We start from the raw sequence: 18,938 nt of genomic DNA on the forward strand, positions 1-18,938 counted from the left end.
GCTAGGCATTCAAAAGCAAGCAAGACACTGTCCCTGTTCTTAAGGAGCTCCTGATCCTGCTGGGAGGAGTTTATTTCAAGAGTATCTTGTACCTTGATTATAGGCCTCAGCACAGGGAAGGTTGGCTTTAGCTTAGGTTAAATCAAAGAGTTCCTGTGGAAATTCAAACACATATTTGGCTACTAAAAGCCATAAACAGTTTAATCAAGGCCAAATTACTTGCTCAAACCAACTGTTAGCTGTGGAAATGGAAGTGTACACTGAAACACAATTTGTGATTTTTTTGTGCATTATATTTTGCTCTTACAGTCTGAATTTGGTCTTTGGCTGGGACTTGTAAGACAATCTGTAGGTACATAAACAAGTGGCTGTGGTGTCAGGGTGAAGTGATTTAGCCAGCAGGGCTACCCAACTCTCCATTTCTTACCCACCCTATGGGGACTGCTTCAGCACAGACATAAACATGCTCCTGCCGTTACCTTATTGCACTCGTCACATGGGGAGGCTAGAAGGCTTGATTCAGGGATATGATTGGATTTTAAATCCCAGTCTCACAGGATTTTAATTACTGGTCTGGGGCGGCAGGGATAGGCGCTGGCTGCCTTTGGATGGAGGAGGTCGATACGCCACTCCACAACATATTGAGCCACAATGCCTGCAGACTCTATTGCTCTATTTAATCATCTTTTGCAAAATTTACAGTGGAACAGGAGAGATCAATACGGAATTTATCACATTCTCTTGTAAATATGAGCCAGGAAAGAGTTCCAGGCAGTTTGTTACTGAGTGGGAGGGAACATGTCTGTGTGCAGCTGGGCATTAGGAGATGAGACAAAAATCCATTCTTCTTGGCATAAGCTACAGATGCTCAGCCAGTCCCTCCTAAGCCTGAAGGCGAGTTCAATGGGACTAACACTGATTCATTCATTCATTCCATCAACGAACCAACATTCCAGAGCACCTATTTTACGTCAGACTCTGTGTAGGCTCTGGGGATTCCAACTGGAATTCTAGTAGTGGAACCTGAGCAAATTACTTAACAGTCTAGTGCATTTATTTATGTAGGTGATAAGAGTATCAAACTCATAGTTATTTTAAGTATTAAAAGACATAAGGGCCTTAGTGCAGAGCTTAAAACATACAGTAAGAACTCAATAAATGATAGCTATCGTTATTTTTACTATATTTACCATTATTAGGCACTCCTTCCCACAGTGCATCTCACCAGTGGTACATGTACAGAAATGGGATATTGTGCAGAGAGCCAGGTGCCCCATCTAGCAGACAGAAAAAAAAAAAGACTGAGGCGGCTTCCACAGGTTAGAGACCTGGCCAGGGGCACTGGCAGCAGAATCAGAGGAGCAGGGGCTAGAGGGTGTGTAAAGAAGAGATACATGTTAAACTCAGTTTTTTTCAAAGCTTCAGCTGTAATCCTGAAAACAATAAAATAGCCTCCCTAAATTGTTGTGGGGGAACAGAGTGAGAAGTGATTCTTTATGTGGGTAAACCAGGGAAAGTTACACAAAAGAGACATAAATGAATTGGCTCTTGAAGACTAAGTAAAAGTTTGGTAAGTGGAGAAGTGGGGCAAGGACACGCATCCCAGGTAGAGAAAAGTGAATGAGCAAAGGTTTGGAGGCAGGAAAAACTCCAGGCTAGGGAGTAAGCAGTTGAGTGGGCCTATGGCAGAGACAGCTCTTGTCTCTCCAGGCCGACCTGGTGAAAGGATGGCAGAAGATTCATGGTGGGCTGCAGAACCTTGTAGGCTGGGTTAGACATCTGAGCTCATCTTACAGGCACTGGGAAGTGAACGTTTTCAAACAGGAGTGACAGGGGTTTGTCGGCTAGAGGCTGGTTTAAAGGGGAGCCTGGTGATAGGGGACCAACAAGAAGGCTATTAACACTAGTCCAGACAAGAGTAAAATAAAGTCTGAATTCAGTCTCCTCTGTAGTGGAGACAGGGAAAGAATGGACTTGAGAGAAAGTTCTAAGAAAGATGGGATTAGTGGAAAGTAAAGGCAAAGTCAACAGACTTACTTATAATACATCCTTGTTTGCGTGACCATAGATGATGGTTCCATTCACTAAACAGGGAACGAAGAGGGCTGGCTTTGGATACACTGAGTATAAAATGTCGACTGAATATTAAGATCAGCAGAGGACTGGAGACATGAAAAAGCCTGGTTTGTTCTAAGACAAATATGCAGGCCACTCTGGGTAGAAAAGAGGTGGTACAAAGCATGGAAATGAATATTCAAAGACACCTCAAAATTGGGTGGGGGAAAGGACAAAAGCAAAAACTGCTGCCAAGGATCTCTGTTCAATGCAAACTTAAGGTAGGGGTTTTCTAGATGAGGGATAATGCTCCAAATAGCATGTGACATACGCACTGTAAGAATGGGGATCGTCAGCTCATTTTCACTTTGGGCAAGTTTCCTGGAAGCCATGGGCTTCCAGGAGGCCAGCCCTATTTCTCGCTCACCCCACAATCCAGCACAGACTATTCCCAGAGGTGGCAGCAGGCCCTGTGACCAGAAGGCAGCTGGGAGCAATTGTCAGTGGCAAAGGAAAGGCTCTGGATAAAGCAAAGTTCAAAGTGGACTATAATAAGAGCCTGGGTCCCTGGGCTTCTGCACCCCCTCCTGCAAATGACAGCTGAGGCCAAGGCAGCCAAGCCTGGGGTCTGGGCTAGATTTAGCAGTCATAATTATACTGCTGACGTCTGGGGCAGAGCCACAGTCTGCAGAAGGCGACAGCTTTTGTTCATGCACATCATCTTCAAACATGCTAATCTCATGTCTGCTTCCATCTAACAGCATTGAAGGGAGGCTGAGGGAAGGGCATACAATGCCCACACATCTGGCTAATTCAGTTACAAGGCCAATCAATCTTGATGGGTTGTCTATAAAACACCAGTCACCCCAAAGGACGGAGCTGACCAGATGTTTAAGCTTCTGTTGACCAATCGGGCCTAATGTCCATAGCAGGGAAGAGGGGTTATCAAGAGTTGGCTCAGGATTCCACTCACACGTCTATTATCAAAGCTGCCTAAAGCCTTCTGCTTGGATGAGAAGTACATTAAGATGGTGGTCGAGCCAGGCTCATTGGAATACTCACACCTTAATGAGGACAGGAGGTCTTATTTACAGATGGCTTTGAGAACACTTGCAGAAAGAGGAACCAATAACATACTTTTGCTAATTGCACTACGCAGTATAGAGAGAATCAGGGGTGGAGTGGGAATATTGTTTACTATGATATTAAATGCCACAGGCTATAGTTCTGGACACAGAAACTGTTCATCTGCTGATGACTTCTTTTCAACCCCCATCAAGGTTGAAGGAACTGTTTATCTCCCTCATAAGACTGTTGCTTTTTTTAAAAACCAGAGGCCACTGCCAAGGACTTCTTCAATTAATGCTTTTTCCTTTACACCCAACCACAGAGACCAGGCAACAGTCGCCAAGAATAAAAGTGGAAGAGAGTGGTAGGGAGATTAGGAGGAAGGAGAGGGCAGGGAATAGACTTGTAGTCTATACCAAAGGGATCATTTTTCACCCAGAGCTTCTTGCTGGTGCTAACGATTCCACTTTTTTTTAGAGTGTTTTTTCCTAATTAATTCTAAGGACTTTACCATGTTTGTCTCAGAGTTGTGGCTGGCATCACAAACCAGATAAATAGACTTGCATAAAGGAAAGCTCTGATATTTTTAGAAGGTGGTGAGAGAAAAGCACAAATTAAAAATGGTATCTTTGTTGTGACATCCTGTGCCCAGAACAGTGCCTGGCACTCGCAGGAGTTTCATAACTGAGTAATCATGCCCCAATTATGATACAGCTGGGTTGTGCTCCTTCAGTCTGTTTGTTGGGAGAGGACTTCTATCATCCCTGGCAATCCTACTGGACAAAATCACTCAGAGAGCAGGAGAATCTTCTCTGGGCCTGAACAAGTGGGAGGAAGTGGTGTTTGGAGGGAAGGGTACAGATCTCATTACCATACCCAGTAACCTCTTCTTCCTTTTCCTCGAGGCAGCAGCAATCAATGCCGATGACCGACCCTGCCTCCTCCTGATTCTTTTCTGCCTTGATTTCCATTATATACAATACATATGACTTGGTCTCTTTTGTAGGTTTCTGTTCATTCTTCTGTCCCAAGTTATGGGTGACACCCACAGCTGAGTCCTCAGCCCCATCTCTTTCTTTCTGATGTGTTCTCCTTTAAAAAAAACAACAGTTCCAATTTGCATAGTTTAAACTACCCTAGTGGTTCTCAATCCTAACTGTGTGTTAGGATTATATGGGAAGTGTTAAAACTGTATCAACCCAAAATGGGAGAAAATATTTGCAATATATATGACAGATAGAGGGCTAATATAATATACTTAATGTGTAAAAAAAGTTTACAAATCAAAAGAAAAACTAAGACCAGAAGTTCTAGCAGAATGTATAAAAGATATGACCTCGAAAGAAGATATAAATTGGTTCTTAAATATATGAAATGATATTCAATTTCACTTATAATAAGAGAATCAAACTAAAACTACACTGAGATGCTACTGTGTTGGCCAAAAAGTTTGTTTAGTTTTTTTCTGTAGCTGGCTGTAAGAGATCTGACCAGATCACTGGGAAGGAGTGGGAAAGGACAGTAGGAGGAAGTTGTCCAAGGCAAAGGTAAATAGCCCAGGAAAGGATTGGCTGAGAAGCTGAATGTCTCCAAAGCCCATGGAATGATGGGCGAGAAGATCTGAAATAAAAGAGGCGCTCTTGGGCTCTCAGAGGGGCACTGGCTCTCCCTGGCTCTTGGGCTCTTCTCCCTAGAGGATGCCTGGATGATCGTCCTGCAGCTGCCTGCATTTCCCAATGGACAGTATTTTGGATGGGAAGGAAGTACAGACATAGCCTAGGACTGGGCTTGCCTTGCAGAGAGGGTGGCAGGTTCATCCTTTTGGTGTTGTAGAGGGGACAAGACCTGAGGCAGAAGCCTGCTGTTCTTCCGAAATTGTATAGATTTTGTATCTGATGTTTTAGTTTGTAAATTAACCCTATAGAAACAACTAAAAACTAACAGGGGGAATGCTAGGAGAACCTAGGTATTAGAGGAAGTGGGAGTAAGACTTTTCACTGAAAACCCTTTTGAATTTTGTTCCGTGTTCAAGTATTAACTATTCAAAACAAAGGAAAATTAAACATTTATAAAATATCTCTGAGAATGTATTAAGCATAATAATGGCCTCTCAGTGATGTCCACCTTCTAAGTCCTGAAACCTGTGAACATGTTAAATGACTCAGCAAAGGGCTATTAAGGTTGCTCATCAGCTGACTCTGATGGGAAATTACCTTGGCGCATTCAGGAGGGCCAATGTGATCACAAGGGCCCTTATACATGAAAGAGGAAGAACAGTCTGTGTCAGTGCTGAAATATGACTCTGCTGACTACTGTTGGCCTGCAGGTGGAAGAGGGCTACGAGACAAGGAATGCGGGCAGCCTCTAGAAGCTGGAAAAGGCAGGAAAACAGACTCTCTCTGAGTCTCCAGAAAGGAATGCAACTTTGCAGACACCTTGATTTTAGTCCAGTGAGACCTATTTCAGGCTTATCTCCAGAACTGTAAGATAATAAATCAGGGTTGTTTTATGCCACTAAGTTTGTGATAATCTGTTTACAGCAGCAAAAGGGAAGATATATAAGAAAAGTTACAGTGGTTGCCCTTGCCAGGTAGCTCAGTTGGTTAGAGTATTGTCCCGATATGCCAAGGTTGTGGGTTCGATTCCCAATCAGGGCACATATAGGAGTCAAACAATGAGTGCATGGAAAGCTGGCACAACAAATCAATGTTTCTCTCTCAAATCAGTAAATAAAAAATCTTTAAAAAGTTACAGTGGTTGCCTCTGAAGAAGAGGACCAGGAATGTAGAGGGGAGACTTCCTTTCCACTATATCTTCCATACTGCTTGAAAAATTATTTTATTTTGTACATTTTTTAAAGTAAAAATCACTAAAGTCACTAAACAAACAATCACTTCAGGAGCTCTCTATTGATTTCAAAATTAAGTACAAGTCCTCGGGCTCATACCCAAGGCCCTCCACATTCAAGTCTCCCTACTACCCACAATCCAGCAGGGGGCCAGTTCCTACCAGGTCTCTAGTGTGCAAGGCTCCTTTGTGTTGCTACATCACTTAGAAAGCTTTCCTCCTTCCCTCTGCCTGTATGAATTCTCCCCGTCCTTCGGGGTCTGCCTCCAGTCCCTCCTCCTCCATGAAGCCTTCTACAACATCAACACTGATGTTTCTCCTCCTCATTCATTACACTTATTCTGGCCTTTGCTTATGTGTAATTTAGGATCCTGTCACTGGTGCTCTTCTCAGTGTGCTTTGTGTATGGGCCTTTCCACCAAATGAGCATACTACAGGGTGCAGTCTGAAGGACGAGCCTGTATCTTTTTCTTTTTCTTTCCCATAATGCCTACTGCCCATTTATAAAATAACTTACTCAATAAATATTTACTGAGTACCTATCATATGCTAAGGAGAGTGCAAGGTGCTGGGAATATAAGCACTGCAGATCCAGACCCTACTTTCAGGGAACGCATTGTGTGGTGAAGGAGAGAACTATTAAGCAAATAGCCAAATAACTACATGCTATGGTAAGTGTGATAGAGAAGTTCCACAGGATGATTTAAGAGCATATATTGGAGGAACCTAGAAGAGGGGATACTGATGGTCAGTCAGCTATAGGAAAATAATTAATAGTTGCTGAACAAATATAAATACTTAATTTGCAATTAGATAAATCAAGAGGGCAATATTCAGTCAAAATCACAAACTATGAAATGGAAGGGAACTTTGAGATTGCAGCCCAACTATCTAATTTTACAGATGGGGAAATGAGGTTCAGTGAGGAGCAAGGGACTTGCTCAAGTTCCAACAGCAAGGTCCAGTTTGCATCAGGTCGCCTGCACATAGGGTTCATTACTTCGAGGGAGTCTCGACAAGCTCCCTTCTTCTGCTACATTTAAAAGAATTCATTTCTCAAACGATGTTCAGGAAGAAGTATGTGGCATAAACCTTCAAGAGCACCTCTATGCTAAAAGCAAATGCTTTATATGAAGGGTTCTAGTCCATCTAATCCTGGGATGGGCCTTCGCCGCTATTTGCAAGCCCTGACCTTCAGACTGATGTTTCCCTTTCTTAAAGCTACAGTGCTGCCCTTTCTGTGTGCATTCTACCCAAGAGCACATGCTCTTGGTGGGGCATGAGTGAGCTGGCAAAGGGCAGTTGGCCCTGTTTTGGGAAATGTGAATCCTAATCAGCTCTGTTTCCAGGCCCAGTGCAGGTGAAGGAGAGCATATTACACAGAACAGACCTGGCCCAGCTGATGCTGACCTCTTCTTCACCCAGGGGAGCCTCGGCCTCCAGCTGCCACTGTTTGGCAGTGATGAGGTCATGCCGGATACCAGCCAGGCTCATCTGAGGACTGTTTGGAGCCGATTAAAGCGTTGATGGAGTGTGGGTGCCTGGATGGCAGGAGGCTCTGGAGAGCTTGGGTTCTGGTGACCAGGCAGGCACTCATCTCTAACTCAACCAAGCAGCGACTTCTGTACATCCACAGGATCTAGGATACAGAAATGCCTTTCCGTGGAGGTCAGCAAGGACAGTTCTTCATTTTGTACTGGGTAAGGGGCTACCTTAGGCCAAGGGCAGACGACAAAACACAGGGTCACTTAGGGCCCCTTTTAGCCCTGACCTACCACATGGACTGCAATTAAATACCACAGAACCTCTCCATTCTCCACAATGCCCCCAGCTGGACTGCTGGGTCCCTTTAGGTGACTATTGGCCATCCTGCTTCATGGGATTTTCTCAAGTGACAGGCTAACATCTACAGGTCTCAACATATATGCCATCTACTCAGGGAGGACTGTACTCTTCCTTAATAATACTTGTCTAAATGGTAATTAGCTAATAATTTTTTAAATTATTTGCCTAATGTTTATACTTTGACAGACTTTAACCTGCACACAGACAGGGATTACAATAAATACTTGCTAAAGTAGTAACAGGAAATCAGTAAAAAGACCAATATGGGTAAGAAAGTTTGACAGGTAAGTTTTAAGTAGTGTTCTTTAAATGGAAAATTATGTACACAAGAGAAGGACTCCTCTTACCTGCCACTTCATGGGGCCAGTCAGGTCCTCCTGGCTGTCTTATAACCAGTCACCCTTCCAAGCCAGCCTTTTCTGGTTTTGAGAGGCAAGGAGGATTTTTTTTCTTTTTCCCTTTTAACAATTTTACTGATGTAATTTACATGCCATAAAGCTCACCCATTTTAAAATACACAATCTAATGGTTTTTAGTATATTTTCAGAGTTGCACAACCATCATCACCATAATCTAATTTTACAACATCTTCATTATCCCCAAAGCAACCTTGTACCCATTAGCGGTCACTCCCCATCATTCCAACAACTACTGGCTTGGAGAGTTTTTAACTCTGTACCCAAACAACAGGAGAAAATCTTTAGTGTTCAATTATTTGACATGATCTCTTCATCATAGAGATGGAAAAAGTGGTGCCAGAGAGGGGAAGATCACAGTCCCCAATACCTGCACCCCAATGATGGCAATGCTCTGGCCTCTCTGCCATATAGCACGACTATGTGCCCAAACTGTCTACCACTGGACTTTAAGCAACTCGAGGACAGAGGATATATTCTGCTCATTTGTCTCCTCTCCCTGCCCGCAAGTACTATCACAGCAGTACTTAAAGTGCTTTAAGTGTGCTTCATGAACTTTGTTACCAGTTCTCGATGAGTTAAAAACAGTAAGTGAGAGTAAGAAGTGTCTAGAAGCTTTTACAGTGACTTAGAGTAGTTTTATATCTGTTGAACCTAGTGAGATATTTGGGCCTGTATTTTATATGCCTTTTTAAAGTATAATTTTTCTAATAATTTATATCAGATTTTATAAAAGTATTGGTTCATGACAGACTGCAAATTCAAACAAGAGCAAAAAGATACAGGTCTTTTACAGACTGTTTGAGAAGCACTGCCTTAAAGCAATCCATCCTCCACTCTCCTCTGCTTCCCCCTTTCCCTTTGTTTCATTGAATCTCTTGTGCTGGTCCCTCTACTCATTCTCACAGCTGAAGTGTAGGTTGTCTCACTATGTGCTTGGGCTGCTGGAGCTCTATACCTTCCTATGCACAGCTCACAGACTCTGCCAGCTTCCACCACCCCCAAGAGACTGAAAACTCTCAAATTTTCATGTCCAACTTAGAGCCCCTCCTCTCTTGAGCTTCAGACCCATTTATCTAACTGCTTGCTACACATCTCTCTAAATGAGTGTCCAACAGGTTGTTGGGTAAGTCAACAGATATTTATTAATCAACTACGATATGCCAGTTGTGAATTTTGTTCTAGGAACTATAAATATAGCCATAAAATAAACACATAAGGTCTCTGTGATCACAAGGTTTATGTCCTAGTGGGGGAGAGAGACCATAAATATGTAAACAAATAAACATGATCATTTTAGGGACTAATCAGTACCATGAAGAAGACAAATAGGGTAATACAATATAAACTGACTGGGGGAGCTACTTTTACGAGGGTGGTCAGGGAAGGCCTTTCTGAGGAGGGGACATTTGAGTTTAGGCCCAAATTCCCTATGGGGAGAGTGCTCCCATCAATGGGAGAGGTAGGTACAGAGGCCCTAGGATGGTCAGGAGCTCAGTGTCTCTGAGGGACAAGAGAAGGCCGGTGTTACTGGAGAATAGAGAACAAGGGGAGAGTGACTGGAGGGGAGGCTGCAGAGGCAGGCAAGATCTAGGTTACAGAGGGCCTGGTAGGCTCTGGTAAGGAGTTTGGATTTCATTTTAGTTCCCGTGGGAAGCCTGTGGAAGGTTTTAAGTAGGAGCATGACAAGATTTATGTTTTAAAAAGATCCCTCTGGCTGTTATTTGGAGGATGGATTTAAGCAGACAAGAGTGGAAATGATGAGACTAGTCAGGAGGCTGTGGTGATCATCTAGGAGAACTGGATTATCACCCTGAAGTGGAAAAGAGTTAGGGCAATGGAGATGCCATGAAGGACATGGGTTCAACATGCACCTTATTATTTATTTGAAATATTTTATTTATTTATTTTCAGAGAGATGGGTAGGGAGGGAGAAAGACAGGGAGAGAAACATCAGTTGATTCCTCTCACACGCCCCCAGTCAGGGATTTGGCTCACAACTCTGACTGGGAATCGAACTGGTGACCTTTCGGAGTGCAGACCAGCACTCAATCCACTGAGCTACACCAGCCAGGGCCAACGTGCATTTTAGAAGTACAACAGACAAGACCTACTGAAGGACTTCACTGGCAGTGTAAGGGTAAAAGAAAATTCAAGGATGACTCAAGCCCCAAGGGCTGAAAAACTGGGTAGATGATAGTATCATTTACTGATATGGAGAAGACTTGGGAGCTGCCAATTTTGGGGGAAAAGCAGAAGCATATTTTGGCCATGTTTACAATAAGACTGAGGAAAGAACGGGAGCTGGGGAAATGGACTAAGTAGATAACAATCGCTCTTTTTGAGGACTTCTGCCATAAAAGGATGCAGAAATGAGGCAGCAGTTGAAAGTAGAAATGGGTTCAAAAGAAGTTTTTAGTTTGCCTTGTTGTTTAAGATGGGTGATATTGAAGCATATTTTTATGCTGACAGGAATGAGCCAGCAAAGATGGGAGAAGAGAGATGGGGGCTAACTGGAAGATAAAGTTCTTGAGAAGGAACAGGAAAGAGGGGCTCAAGCCCAAATGCAGGGTTGATCTTAGGAACTTTTTTCTACTGTGGAGGAAGGAAGCCAGGATAAGGAGACACTGAGGGCTGGTGGATGTGACAGTGGGGAGATGAGGTAGTTCCTTTCTGATTGCAATCTATTTTCTCTATGAGGTATGAGGTGGTATCATTAGCTTAGAAGTTGGGGAGGGCGAAGACAGATGTTAACAAGACTGTCTTGGTCCAAAATAAGACAGTGATTTTACTCACAAAATATAGTGCAATGGCTGACAGTGCTGAGATTCATGGTCATAAATGTAAAGTCTAGTTAAATGGCTGTGTGATTTCTTCTTCCAGCAATATTCAGCTTTTCAGATACAGAAATGAAGTAAAAAAGAAATTGCAATTAACTAGCATTAGCATTTTATCAGGTGAGTACAGACGAGGGAGAAGTAAGGGAGTAGGTAGAATGCTGGAGGGTGGACTCTAACAGATGTGGGGAGGGAAGGAGGGAAGGAAAGAATGTTCAAAACAGAACCGGTCATTCCCCTGTAGCGCCATTCCACCCATACCTCCTCTTGATAGCCCTTACCTCGGTACAGGCGCATACCATTTACTCAGCCATCCAATCCAGAACCTGGACCTCGTCTTGACTACTATTCCTCTTTCACCACCTGACACCCTAGTGATTCTGTGCTTAAATCTGAGACCATTCTTCTCTCCTTTCCCACTGTCTTATTTTAGGCCTCACGTAGACAATTATAATAGCTTCAAATGAAATATTTCTCCTTTCTCCAATCACACCTCTTCTAATCCATTTTTTCTATTTTCTTTCACATATAACAGATATACAGAAAAGTACAAAATATGCATAAAGGGACAGCTCAATGAATTTTGGCAAGGTGGACACACCTGCATATCCAGCACCTGGATAAAGAAACAGAACGTTAAGCATCCCAGAAACCCTCTGAGTCACTTATTACCTGGCCCTTTGAAGGTAACCACTACTGTGACTTCTTCAACCACCGGTTTGTTTCGTCTATTTTGAACTTTACATATAAGCGCAGTCATACTTCCATGTCTGGCTTGTATCCAGAATATCAGGTTTGTGAGATTCATCATGTTGTTCAGGGCAAGAGTTCATTTGTTCGCTCATTCACTCTATTATTCCATTGTGTGAACATTCCATAATTTATTATCTATTCAATTACTGATAAACAATTTTGACATTTATAAGCCTTCCCTCCCCTAAATCTTAATGGTTTCCACTGGATAACGTCCAGTTTCCTTAGCAGAGCTTATGTTACAGACCTTCATTATTGGCTCCTGCTTTCCATTCCTGCTTTCTGACCCTTCTATCTAAACCTTATAGACCAGCTCTTCTGAACTGCCTGTAATGTAGTGAATCAAGTGTGCTGCTTCATACTCCATGCCTCTGAACATGCTGGTCCCCTGCCTTTCTCCCTCACTTACCTGGTAAATTCACATTCATTCTTTAAGACCTAGTACAAACATCATCTCTTACATCATGCTTTCCCTGCCCTCTCCAGAGATTTAAAAGGGGTATCTTTGGGATCCCTCAGAACCTTTTATATATCTCCCTTAACACACTAGCTAGCAATTCTTTGTTAAAATATCTGATTTCCTCACTGAGCTATCAGTTCCTTAAGGGCAAAGACCATGTCTGGATTATTGCTATTTCCCTAGTGCCTAGGGTGGGGCCTATGACAGGAAAGATGCTCAGTAAATGTTTGAAAGATGAATGAAAAGGCATGCCCAGGAGCTACACTGAATGCTGGAACTGGAAGGGGTTCTTGGGATCAGCTACTATAACTTCTCTATTACTGATGAAGAGAAAGAATTTGCCTAAAGGACAAAGATTTGTTGGTGGCAGGGTCAAAACTTCTGCTTTTGTGCCCAGCACTCTTTCCTCTTCTCTGCACTGCTTGCTGGCAGGAATCAGAGGATGAAGTTTCCAGAGGACAGCTGGAGGCAAAGCTGATTCCCTCAACATCTGGCATTACAGCCAGATGGACAGACAGTGAAGTGGAACAAGAAATGGAACCCTAAGTTTCAAGCTCAGACAACAAATTAACAAGCTGCTAAAGAAGGTCAGCACTGGAAAGGCTCTTTGCCTCAGGCGGGCATGGTGGGGAATTTAAAGACTCATCTGATGGTGGCTGGTTAACACTGACAATTGAGCCATGTGCAAGCAAGGGGGGCAAGGAAGAGCCATCCATGAAAAGTAGGCAGGGAAGAGGATAAGGGAAGCCCTGGGGAAAATGCTATTAGGTTTCATAAATCTCAAGTGTTTCTGAGGTGATGAGCACTGGTGGCTGAAAAGGCAGCGTCACTGTGACTATAATGAGAAGGAAGGTATCAGCAAAGAGGTGAAGCTCTTAAAAAATAGGATACTAGGACACTAAGAGCAAGTGGGCTGAGAAGCAAAGATGTGACATCCAAATCTCCAGGGGCTACAGAGATTTAGCAGTGCATCCAAACATGAACTAAACTATGTGCAGGGTGTTGTGGCAAAGGAGGCAGAGACTAAAAGACAGTCCTGGACCTCGATTTACCTCAGTCTAGTAGAGGGGACTAGATCCAAATTCCAGGAAACAGGGGAGACTTCAGAAGGAGGCTGGTGTTAGAACTGGGGACTGATGGCAGAAAGAATTCCACCAGGCTTAGAAACAACGTCTTAAAGGGGAGTGAGAGAGAAAAGGCACTGAGGTGGGAGCCCTGAGTTGACATCACAGTGTGGCAGGAGTTAGGGCAGCACTAGGGGAAACAGTTAGTTGAGGGTCAGACCAGGACAACTCTAAAACCAGGTTAAAAAGTTAGGATGAGCAGAATTCTTTTTATTTATGTATTTTTTAACAAATGAGCACTGAGTGTTTTTGAAGTTAATAACATTACATATATAAAGTGCTTACTCTGTAGAACCTGTACGCGTCCTAATCCTGACAAAACCTTAGAAGGTAGATGGTATCACTCCATTTCCAAGTGAAGAAAGACAACCTCAGAGTGGTCCCTGCTTGCCCAGGGCCACAGCTATGAAGTGGCAGGGCTGGCATTCAGATCCTGACTCCACAGTTCATGCTCTTTCCTTGCAGCCTTTCTTAATTGGGATTTGTCCTTTGAACCACATACGGGAAATTATTTGAATAATGTAGTACCATCTCAGACACCTGGGAGAAAAGCTAATTCCTTGTGTGTGATGGACACCTTAGAGCATTAGGACTCAATTCTTTGGGGAACCCTGGTCAGGAAGGCTGTCGTGATTAGAGATATGTTGTAGGAAATGGATCTGGCAGTGAGATCCCATCCACCTTAATAGCCCTGGAACTATTGGGATAAATCAGTTCTATGGGCTTAAAAAAGGAGGCTCCCCATCTTCCCAACCATCCTGCTTCTTCCTCTCTCCATCCCACCAATATTTTCTTGTACTTGACAGTGCAAGTGCTGAAGAAGAGGCTTCCTACTCTAAACCAACAACATAGGTTTTCAGAGATGAAAACCACAGGGGCCTGTGCATCCACTGTTCTGTGGAGGTCAGAGGTAGAAAATTGGCACTAGTGAATTCAGAGCCTTTCCATAAAAATTGTCTGGCAAACTCCCATTACACTTCCTGACAAAACTAGGCATCCTCTCCTATGGGAAGCTTCCTGTGACTGACTCCCCTCTCTGTTCACCAGGCAAAAGCAGGTATGTCCTCCTCCATGCCCCTGAGCCCCTTGTCCAGCCCCCTGCTGAAGCACTTATCCAGTGGTCACTGCCTGTTTCTGTATCTGGCTCCTCCACCAGTCTCCGAGACTCTCAGGGTCAGAGACAGTTTGCTTGATCCAACCTAGGATGTCCTGAGGTCCATGGTCTCAAAGATTGCAAATGGCTTAGTCAGAGTCACATTATGGAACTGAGATTTAAACCCAAGCTTGTGTTCTTTTCACTGACTCAGGAGCCTCATGAAGATGCACTAAGCACCCAGCACAACACTGTAAGAGTTCAGAGACGGTGCTTTCAGAGTGGACCAGACCACCAGAAGAGGCTTCTGAGACCCTTCTGAGAAAGGGAGGCTCAAAAGCCTCCCTTGAGAGGAGAAAGGGAGGCCTTAAAGAGTCAGAGGATCTACATGAGAACAGAGGGCATGTGATGGTGTTTTAGGTGGTGGTGGGGTGCAGAAACAGAGTTAAGAAGCCTTTAGTTAAGATTACAGGTTTCATGAAGGAAAACAGGATTGTTAGCTGTCAGGTGAGAGTTTGATTTCTTTATACAACCATGGAGCATGGAACAGGGGCTTATACAGATGTTATCTCATCTCAGAAGAAAACTGAGGCTTAGAGAGTTAGGGTAACATGTCCAAGGCAAAACCAGTAGTAGGGTGGGGAGCTGGGGTTCTGAAGCTGTCCTCTTTAATACTCTATACTGCCTCCTAAGGGGTCACAGAACTTCCCACATTATCATACTGATACTGCTGCCTGGACTTCCACCCAGCTCTCACATGGGGACTGCTAGTCAGAGTGGGGCCAAGAATAGCTGTCCCCTCCAGCTCTAACCATCTAGGATCTGAGGATCCTAAGTCCCTATGGATTAAGCAATTTCAAGGACAAGGACTCTGGATAGACTTCGTGAACACAGGCTGGCCCCCTGATGTCACAGAGAGCACTTTCCTCTCATTTGCTGGAGCAAAGCCACTGGCACATAAAGGCTAAGAAAGCTGGATAGTAAGGAAGGCAGACCCTCCTGCCTTCCCTGAAACCCTTGGATTAGGTCAACTGAGGTCAAAAGACTTTGGAAATGTTACTGGCAACAGCCCCCGGGACAAGGGTGTAGGATCCTGCCTCTCGGTTGGCTGGTCACACACACAGGCTGACCAAGAAAGGTCAAGGGGGGAGGGAGGTCAGAAGTTGGGCTGGCCTGCAGGCCCTGAGTGACGGCCACTTGTTCAGATCAGGAAGGGAGAAATAAGTGGGTTAATGGTTTTGGCCCTTGAGGCTGGGAGGCTAGGGCAGGGGGTGTAAATGGATGCTGGATAAAAAGGCAGGTGGGCAAACTGTAAAAGTGGGGGATTTGGGCATCTGTTCCAAGTCAACAGGCAGGAACCATGCCCCAGAAACAGTTCAAAGGGCCAGCCTTGGCCTGGAGGAGGGGAGGGTGGACATTTCATAAAAGGCTTGTGCCTCTTCATTTCAAAGGTGTTCGATCTGGAAAGCTGGAGAGGGTCTCTTTTTAGAGTGAATTCTCTGTCAGTTTGGGGGCTGAGGAGAAGCAGGAAATGTAAACCATTGCACAATGGCTTGGGGGTATTGATTGATTTTAAGGCACGGCAGAGAGAAGCCTCATGGTGAATGCTCCAATTCCTAGCTACAAAATGTCTCGCCAGAGAACTTTGCAAAGGACAAAGTGAGTAGCATCTTGCTTGGGGATGTTTTTTAAGTCTCTGCTTCTGAGAGCAGTAAGTTCTTGCTCTAAAGGCGTCAGTCATCCTGGGCACTGTTTCCACAATGTTCGTGCTCCAGACCAAAGCACACTCTGGAGCAGGTCCCTTGTGGGCTCGGGATATGGGCACGGCCTGGAACTTAAGCAAGTGTGGCTGGATTTGGGAGTTAATGAGAAATCCCTCTAATCTGATCACATGACAAGGGTTAGAAGATGATCTGGGGGTATAGAGCCAGGGAGGCAAAGACTCTGGGATGAAAAGAGGTGTCTTTGAAGAATCGATTTTGAAAACGTGATTAGGCTGAAGAGGAGAGTTGGTGGAAGTTACAGAGAAGAAAATTACAGCTCATTAAAAAAAAAGCTATTTCAAGCAGTCAAAGAAGAAATGGACTCAGTGGACACCTAAAATGGAATGGACTCCCAGGAAGTCCCTGACGAAGTCCAAGGAAATGCCAGCCAGCTGTTAGAAAGGTTTGTGCCAGGAGAGCGGGTAGCCGCAATGACCTCTGAGGACCTCTGAGGACCCTTGCAGCTGTCAGGTTACATGAAGAATGACTCCTGACAACTAGGACCTGGGAGGGTCTCCAACCCCAAAAGAGGGTCTCTAGTCCTTTGATAAATAGCACTGAGGGCATAAAAAGGGGCCTGGGCACCACACATCCTAGAAAGAGGCTTCCCTTAATCCAAAGAGAGACTGGAGTGGGATAAAGGTAGTAGGAAGAAAAGTGACTGCTTGGGAGGTAACAGGTAAGGTGGAGGATAACTCTGCACCAGAGTTGGACAGGACCCGAGCAACTCGAACCTGGGGCCTGCACATACTGACCCTCCACTTAAACTGATGCTCTTCAAAGGGAGGGTATTAAATCACTCAGTAAATAGTTACTGAGTGTTGACTGTGTGCTGGGTACTGTGCTAGATGCTGGGAATGATTTTCCCAACTTCAGGGAGCTCAGATTCAAGTTAGGGAGAAGGCTACTGAACACAAAAACAATTTCAGACTATGACAAGTGTGACTTTAGGCTGGGGTAGTGGTGAGATCAAGGAGAATGTCTTTGAGACCTGGGTTAATAGGGGTTTTAAGGGCCTCCTCTTGTTCCACTAGCCCTGCTGTAGAGGTCAAAGTGGAGAGAGAGAACACTTTAGGGGAATGCAACGAACAAAACTCTCAGGGCATGTGCAGACATGCAGGATGGCATGGTACATAACACACAGGTAAGCAAAGGAACGTGTTCTAGCCATATAAGGGCAAATCCCAGGTGCATATTGCCACTGTCATTAAGCATAGCCACCCTCAAAGCATTTCCAGCTCTGGGAGGGTAACAGGGCTCTCGGGGAACACAGTATTTCCAGAGCGGAGAGGGTGTCAAGTCTCTCTCCCTGCCAACCCCTGCCCCATTCACCCATACTCTCACCTCCATCAATTAGCTCCTTGGCAGTTTGGTAGTCGTCAGCAAGGACAGCATAGTGCAGGGCTGTGCAGCCCTTGAAGCTGGCTCGGTTGTTCAGCCGGTTGTTGAAGTCATCTTCTCGGGTGACCAGGACTAGGGGGACAGTAACACAAACCCTTCTATTAGCAACAAGTGCCCTGATCCACCAATCTCACTTTCTTTCTCTTGGCATTTTAATTAACCCACTCACTCATCTACCTACTTACGAAACATATAATGTCATCCATTATGTGCCTGGCGATCTGTGTCGGGCAAGACAAGATAAACCAGAGCCAAGTTAGTTCCACAAACATTTACTGACATCTATTATGTATCAGGATTCATATGGGGACACAGAAGTGAATCAGATGTGGTCTCTGACCTAATTTGAAGGAGATAGACAACAAATACATATTTACAGTATTATTTGAGATAAATACTGTTAGAAGTATAACAGGATGATATAAAAAGCCAGAGAGGAGCTGAGCTCAATTAGTGCATGGAGAGAAGATCCCAGAAGCCCAGAGTCTTGAAGGGTGAAGAGGAGCCATCCAGGTGAAGGGAATGGTGGGGTGAGAGAGACAGAGGCTGTTCTTTGCCGAACAGTAACATTTCCCTCTGCTCTGAAGATGTTTACAGTCTAGTGAGTATTTAATACTACTTTGTAAAGAACTTTTTAATTTATAAAAGCCATTAAAAATTTGAAACTACAGAAAAATACAAAGAAGGAATCAGTATTTCAGCAACATGAGAAACTGCACTTAATATGTTGGTATATATCCTCATATATATGCACACATATCCTACAAAAATTCACTATATTGCAATTTTGTAATATGCTTTTTTTAAACCCTTAAAAATGCACTGTGAACATGTTCTTAAAGCAAAGACAAACAGCATTTCACATGGTCAAAGAACCAAAACCCCCAGGCTCACTCTAGCACTAGTATTCACAACTCTCCCTCTCCAGCGTCACATAAAAACCTAAGACCAGTTCTATTGCTTTTATAGGAACTTACAGGTTGGGTGACCACACATATCCAAGCAGAACCTGGTTTACGCCTATTGTCCCCGACAGTCCCAGTCTGGACAATAAATTGGAAGGTTACCCCACCTCTGGGGTCCTCCCTTGGAAACTGAAACCTCTTATAACAGTTATGCTGCTTAGGTGATGGGGTTTCTTTCTGCCTCAATTATCAGAGTAACTATTATGTTTCCTCCTGAACTGAGTTCACTGTGGGTGGAACTCGGGTCCTATCTACCTGAATCCCCTATTCCCCTGGCCCACAACACTGGGCCTGCAAAGAGTAGGCTCCTC

The 18,938-nt window shown here is 44.2% G+C and overlaps 1 protein-coding gene across 2 annotated transcripts in view; it reads right to left on the reverse strand.

Annotated features, from left to right (window-relative positions):
• CLPB (caseinolytic mitochondrial matrix peptidase chaperone subunit B) overlaps nucleotides 1-18,938 on the reverse strand; it is a 138,702-nt gene that overhangs the window by 50,336 nt on the left and 69,428 nt on the right. For both annotated transcript variants that reach the window (XM_045818021.1, XM_045818020.1), the window contains exon 5: nucleotides 17,606-17,734. In XM_045818021.1, the coding sequence (XP_045673977.1) occupies nucleotides 17,606-17,734 (129 nt within the window). The remainder of the gene's footprint in view (nucleotides 1-17,605; nucleotides 17,735-18,938) is intronic.

Source organism: Phyllostomus hastatus, unplaced genomic scaffold (assembly GCF_019186645.2).
Source record: "Phyllostomus hastatus isolate PE091 unplaced genomic scaffold, TTU_PhHast_1.1 phas_scaffold_317, whole genome shotgun sequence".
In the NCBI taxonomy this organism is placed as follows: Eukaryota; Metazoa; Chordata; class Mammalia; order Chiroptera; family Phyllostomidae; genus Phyllostomus; species Phyllostomus hastatus.